Raw genomic sequence first — 5157 nt, forward strand, 5'->3', positions numbered from 1 at the left:
AAGGTTAATTTTATTCAATTAGATTATAAAGAGATTGAATTGAAAAAAAATATTTGAAAGAATCAAGACCTTCTTTAATATAAAAAATGAAGCTCTAGTTTTTTTAATTTGTTTATGTAATTATCACACTAGTATTTTATTTTAAGATTAAAATACACTAACACTAAAACATTAAAGGGGGACTTAATTGAATGATTTATGTTTTGATTTTTTTTAAACTAGCTTATTAATTAAAAAAATATCTATAATCTCACATCTGAAAATTTATTTTTTAAAATAATATAATTTTTTTGAGATGTAAAGATTGCACGATATATATGGACATGTAAGTGACCTACATGTCCAATCAAATTAAAATTGATAGAATTATTTTTTTCATTTATTTATCATTTTCTCCTTTTTTATCATTAATTTAAATATCTATGACATTATACATAAACACAACCTACCAATTTATTATTATTATGACAGTGACATGAAAGTGTATTATAAAAAATTCATATAATTTAATGAGTTACACGCATAAACTGAGATGTAATAAATTGATGCCTGTTAGTTTTTTTGGTAAAATTTAATAAATATATTATTTTTATATTATATATGATAATAAACATTTTGTTATGTATTACGTGAATTATTTTATATCAGAGGGCCGAAGAGCCTCTGTTGTGGTTCAATGGTATTCATGATGCAGTGCATTAGATGGATCGCGTATATGTTACTTGTACGTCTTTAAAAAAAATGTGCTCTTTTAAGAAATAAATTTTCAATTTTGCTAATCTGGATATTTTTTAGTCAATGTGCTTTTTTTATTTTTTTTATTAACTCTTTTCTTTTTCTTAATAAAAAAAAATTAGTGATGGACCCTCCCTGTCTATGGCCTACCCTCGAAGATCTGCTACAACTCTGCCAAAAACCTATATGATTTGAATTAGCGAATTAACCTTCCCAAATGTAGGGATGCCTGTCACTTCTGATCTGTTAGTTGAAAAAATAATTAAATAAAGAGAGCTTTCAGTGATCTTCTCAAGGGAATGTTCGGAAATATGATACATATTATATTTTTTTTAATTTTTATATTTAAAATAATTTTTTTATATAATTTCTGATTATTTTAATAGGTTACTATTAAAAATAATTTTTTTAAAATAAAAAATTTTATTTTAATATATTTCTATACGAAAAATAATTTAAACCATCGTTTCAATCCCAAGCCCAAACGTGCCATTTATTATTTACCTTGACCATAGCAATTCATAGATTTTTGCTTCAAAACATCCCCTTTAAAAAGGAAACCTTCAAGCGAAAAAAACTAAAGTGGTCATCTACTTCGCTAAGAACTCTTCCTTATTTCCTTCTTTATTAAAAGAAAGAAAGAGAAATACCCGCTATCCGGCCCTGAAACTCTTATCCTTTAGGGAAAAAGATGCCATCTCCGATCCAAGACCCTTTCAAGGACTGGAAATTCCTGGTTTTGCCACCACTAAAAGTCAGTGATGTCTTCTCTTTATTCCTAAAAGCAACTATAGCTATTTGTACCGTCGTTTCAATCTCCCTCGTCTTCTACTCCTTCCTTAATCCATCTCAACGGCTACCTTGCCCAGAATGCAATAAGATATTAAACTCTGATCACCGGGAGATAACAAACGGTGAGGTTTCTGGTTATAGCTATGAGAAGACAAATATTTCCCACATTTTATTCGGCATTGGTGGCTCTGCAAAGACGTGGAATAAGCGCAGACACTACACTGAGGTATGGTGGATGCCTAACATCACCCGTGGCTATGTTTGGCTCGACCAGAAGCCTCCGGGGAATGACACGTGGCCGTTAACCTCACCATCGTACAAAGTCTCTGCCGATACGTCGCGGTTCAAGTACACCTCCTCGTATGGCTCTCGGTCAGCGCTACGAATTGCTAGGATAGTCAAGGAGAGCTTTGATTTAGGACTGGAAAATGTGAGATGGCTGGTCATGGGAGATGATGATACGGTATTTTTCATAGAGAATTTGGTATTGGTATTAGCAAAGTACGATCATAATCAGATGTATTACATTGGCGGCAATTCAGAGAGTGTTGAGCAAGATGAGATACATTCATATGCCATGGCCTACGGTGGCGGCGGCTTTGCTATTAGTTATCCTCTAGCGAAAGAGCTCGTTAGGATTTTGGATGGCTGCCTTGATCGTTATGCATCGTTTTACGGTTCCGATCAGAAAGTTCAGGGTTGCATAAGTGAGATTGGGGTTCCTCTCACTAAAGAGCTTGGATTCCATCAGGTTATTTTCTTGCTTTTTCCAAAATGATATGATTAATCCCGTGACACTTTCTACTTTTGTTGCAGCTACTTTTATTATTATTATTATTATTTAACTAGCATGTGTAAGGCTAAAACAAAAAAAATCAACATCTATCACACAGGAGACCGTGAAAAACTTGTACGTCCTGAAGAAAATTATAGAAAAAAGTACAGTATGCTATGCTGTAGTGTAAGATATCCATTACGATTTAGTTGATTAATTCAAAAGGATGATGATGAATTACAGGTTGATATAAGAGGAGATCCTTATGGTTTACTAGCAGCGCACCCATTGGCGCCATTGGTGTCCTTGCACCATCTAGACTACGTCCAGTCAATATTTCCAGGGCTGAGCCGCTTTGACTCTGTCAACAAGTTAATTACTGCTTATAAAACGGATCCGGGTCGGACTTTACAATATAGTTTCTGCTACGATTTGACGCGTAATTGGTCTGTTTCAGCATCTTGGGGTTACACCGTACAGTTGTATCCCGCTCTACTGACGGCAATGCAGCTACAAACAGTGTTTAGAACGTTTCAAACATGGAGGAGATGGAGCGAAGGGCCGTTCACATTTAACACCCGACCCATGAATGTTGACCCGTGTCTGAGACCGGTTGTTTATTTCTTGGATCGTGTTGAAAGAGTTGGGGATGGTACCTTGACAACGTATAAAAGGTCCGAGGATGAGTTGGATAAAGTTTGCGATCGGCCTGATTATGCTCCCGTTTATGCCGTCCAGTTAGTCAATGTCATAACATCCACATCATTGAAGCCTGACATTTGGAATATGGTGAGCTACTCTTCTCTTAATCTGCAAGCCTCGCTTTCAGCGTTCCTTGAAAAAGTTTAAGAGAACATTGAAAATGAATATCAATGTGCTTTCAATTTGGTGGATCTGTTAGGACAGAATTGTCTGGTTCTACCCTTAAATTTTTTATTTAGATTGACTTAAATGTTCGAATTAACTCAATTAATTTTTAAATTTACAGGCTCGAAATTAACAATTATATAATTTCCAAAGAAACTCAAATTTATAACCATAGAAAAACTAATTCAAAACCTGTCTAGTTAACTACTGCTGTACCCTTAATTCAAGGTAGGAAAAGTGGTACCGTTAATTTGGTAGTTAATTCCAGAAATCAAGAAAGAAAGGTCCAATTACTCAGTAAGGAGATTCAGTGGGTCTGTTAGGTCAAAACTCTGACGTAATTAGCATGCTATGTTGCCTATGGATTGGATGGCTCACTATTTATTCAACTAGCTCTGAATTTTCAATAGGGTTTGGACCCGCACTAGGGCATGCACATTTTCTCTTTCTTTTTCTATTCGGTATTGCGTGCCACTGCAATTTATGCGCAATTGGTGCTATAAACATGAAAAGATGGCACTGAATATCTGATTTGTTGAATGGAAAGCATTGGTCGTTTGATCTTTTATCTCGTAAGTGTCTAACACGTTTCCATGAATAATTGAACCATCAGGCACCACGTAGACAGTGCTGTGAGGTAATCAATGGAGAAAACAGGGTGAGCAGCATGGTGCAAGTCAACATCAGAGGGTGCCATGAGATGGAGAGCGTCACTCCATAAAACCCATCACTGATCATATAGGAGAGAAACACAGAATAGTTTACCACTAGCCTGTAAGTCCGCATTTCGTAACAGGTGAATAACAAAGCTTTTGTAAAATAAATAAATTAATAAATCAATACCCGAAGGTATTTTGGGCAGCACCCAACATCTAATTGGGTCTTGCACCGTGCAAACCCAAAGAAAGCAGCGGTTCAAAAAACTTTCAAGATGGTAGTTATGCGATAAATTCTATGTAATAATATTAATGATGATGATAATAATAATAGTTTGTAAGTTTGATTCTATGTAATAATATTAATGATGATAATAATAATAGTTTGTAAGTTTATTCTTGAAATTAAATCTATAATTATTTTTAATATTAAATTTATTTTTGAATTTTATTAATTACTATACTCATAATATTAATTATAATACAAATATGAATATTTGTAATACAAATAATAATATTTTTAATGTTAACAATATTAATTATAATAAAAGTAACAATATTTAGAAATAATAATAATAATAATAATAATAATAATCAATTAATTATTGATTTTATCCTTGAAATATATGCTTTTTTCTTTTGTCTATAGTAATCAAATTTATTGTAAATTTAATAACATTAATTAATTATTAACATTTATGATAACAATAATAATAATATTGAATTGTTTGGTCTAAGTTGTTATAGCAATAATATTTAAGGTGGGAAAAAATGTATGGTTTATCTTTGATGATAATAATAGTTTTTTTTTTAATATTGGTAATAATTTGTTTAAATTGAATAATTGCTATTCTAGTAATCTAAACTGTAATTAAAATAATAATTATTATAATATAAATAATAATAATCTTTTTTAAATTTAATGGTTTGATATGAGCAAATTCTTAAAACATTGCAGTTGTTGGGTCTACTTACAGCAATACTCAACAATAGTGAGTTCTACTAGCAGTTGAGGCTAGCAACAGGATCCACCACAGAACTCAGTAATAATGAGTTCTGCTGATAGTTTAGGTTGGCAATAGAATTCATTGCTGTTAGGTCTTAGTAGAAGTAAGGCCCAACTTTCTTGGATCCTACTTACTCAAATTTTGTTTAATCCAAAATATTTGGATCCTAACATGTGCAAAATTTAATTGGATATTGTGTCCTGCACCTGAATCCTACCAGGTGCAGAACCCATCATAGGCTTGGATCCTATCGGGTGAAGGACTGAAAATATTAAAATATAAAAAAATATTAATTTAAAATAAAAAAATCAATAAAAAAATCAAT

General features: G+C 32.4%; 1 protein-coding gene across 1 annotated transcript; it reads left to right on the top strand.

Annotated features, from left to right (window-relative positions):
• The first annotated feature begins 1305 nt into the window (after positions 1-1305).
• Positions 1306-3972, top strand: LOC105112918 (uncharacterized). The gene is made up of 3 exons (XM_011008825.1): positions 1306-2278; positions 2546-3091; positions 3783-3972. The coding sequence occupies exons 1-3, from the start codon at positions 1427-1429 to the stop codon at positions 3888-3890; spliced, it is 1506 nt and encodes a 501-aa protein (XP_011007127.1). The 5' UTR covers positions 1306-1426; the 3' UTR covers positions 3891-3972.
• Positions 3973-5157: the final 1185 nt, after the last annotated feature.

This window comes from Populus euphratica, unplaced genomic scaffold (genome assembly GCF_000495115.2).
Source record: "Populus euphratica unplaced genomic scaffold, PopEup_1.0 scaffold376.1, whole genome shotgun sequence".
Classification (NCBI taxonomy): domain Eukaryota; kingdom Viridiplantae; phylum Streptophyta; class Magnoliopsida; order Malpighiales; family Salicaceae; genus Populus; species Populus euphratica.

Coding starts and splice junctions, on each gene's coding strand:
- LOC105112918 (XM_011008825.1), top strand. CDS start 1,427: ATGCCATCTCCGATCCAAGACCCTTTCAAGGACTGGAAATTCCTGGTT. Junction 2,279..2,545: donor AAGAGCTTGGATTCCATCAG/GTTATTTTCTTG, acceptor GATGAATTACAG/GTTGATATAAGAGGAGATCC. Junction 3,092..3,782: donor AGCCTGACATTTGGAATATG/GTGAGCTACTCT, acceptor TTGAACCATCAG/GCACCACGTAGACAGTGCTG.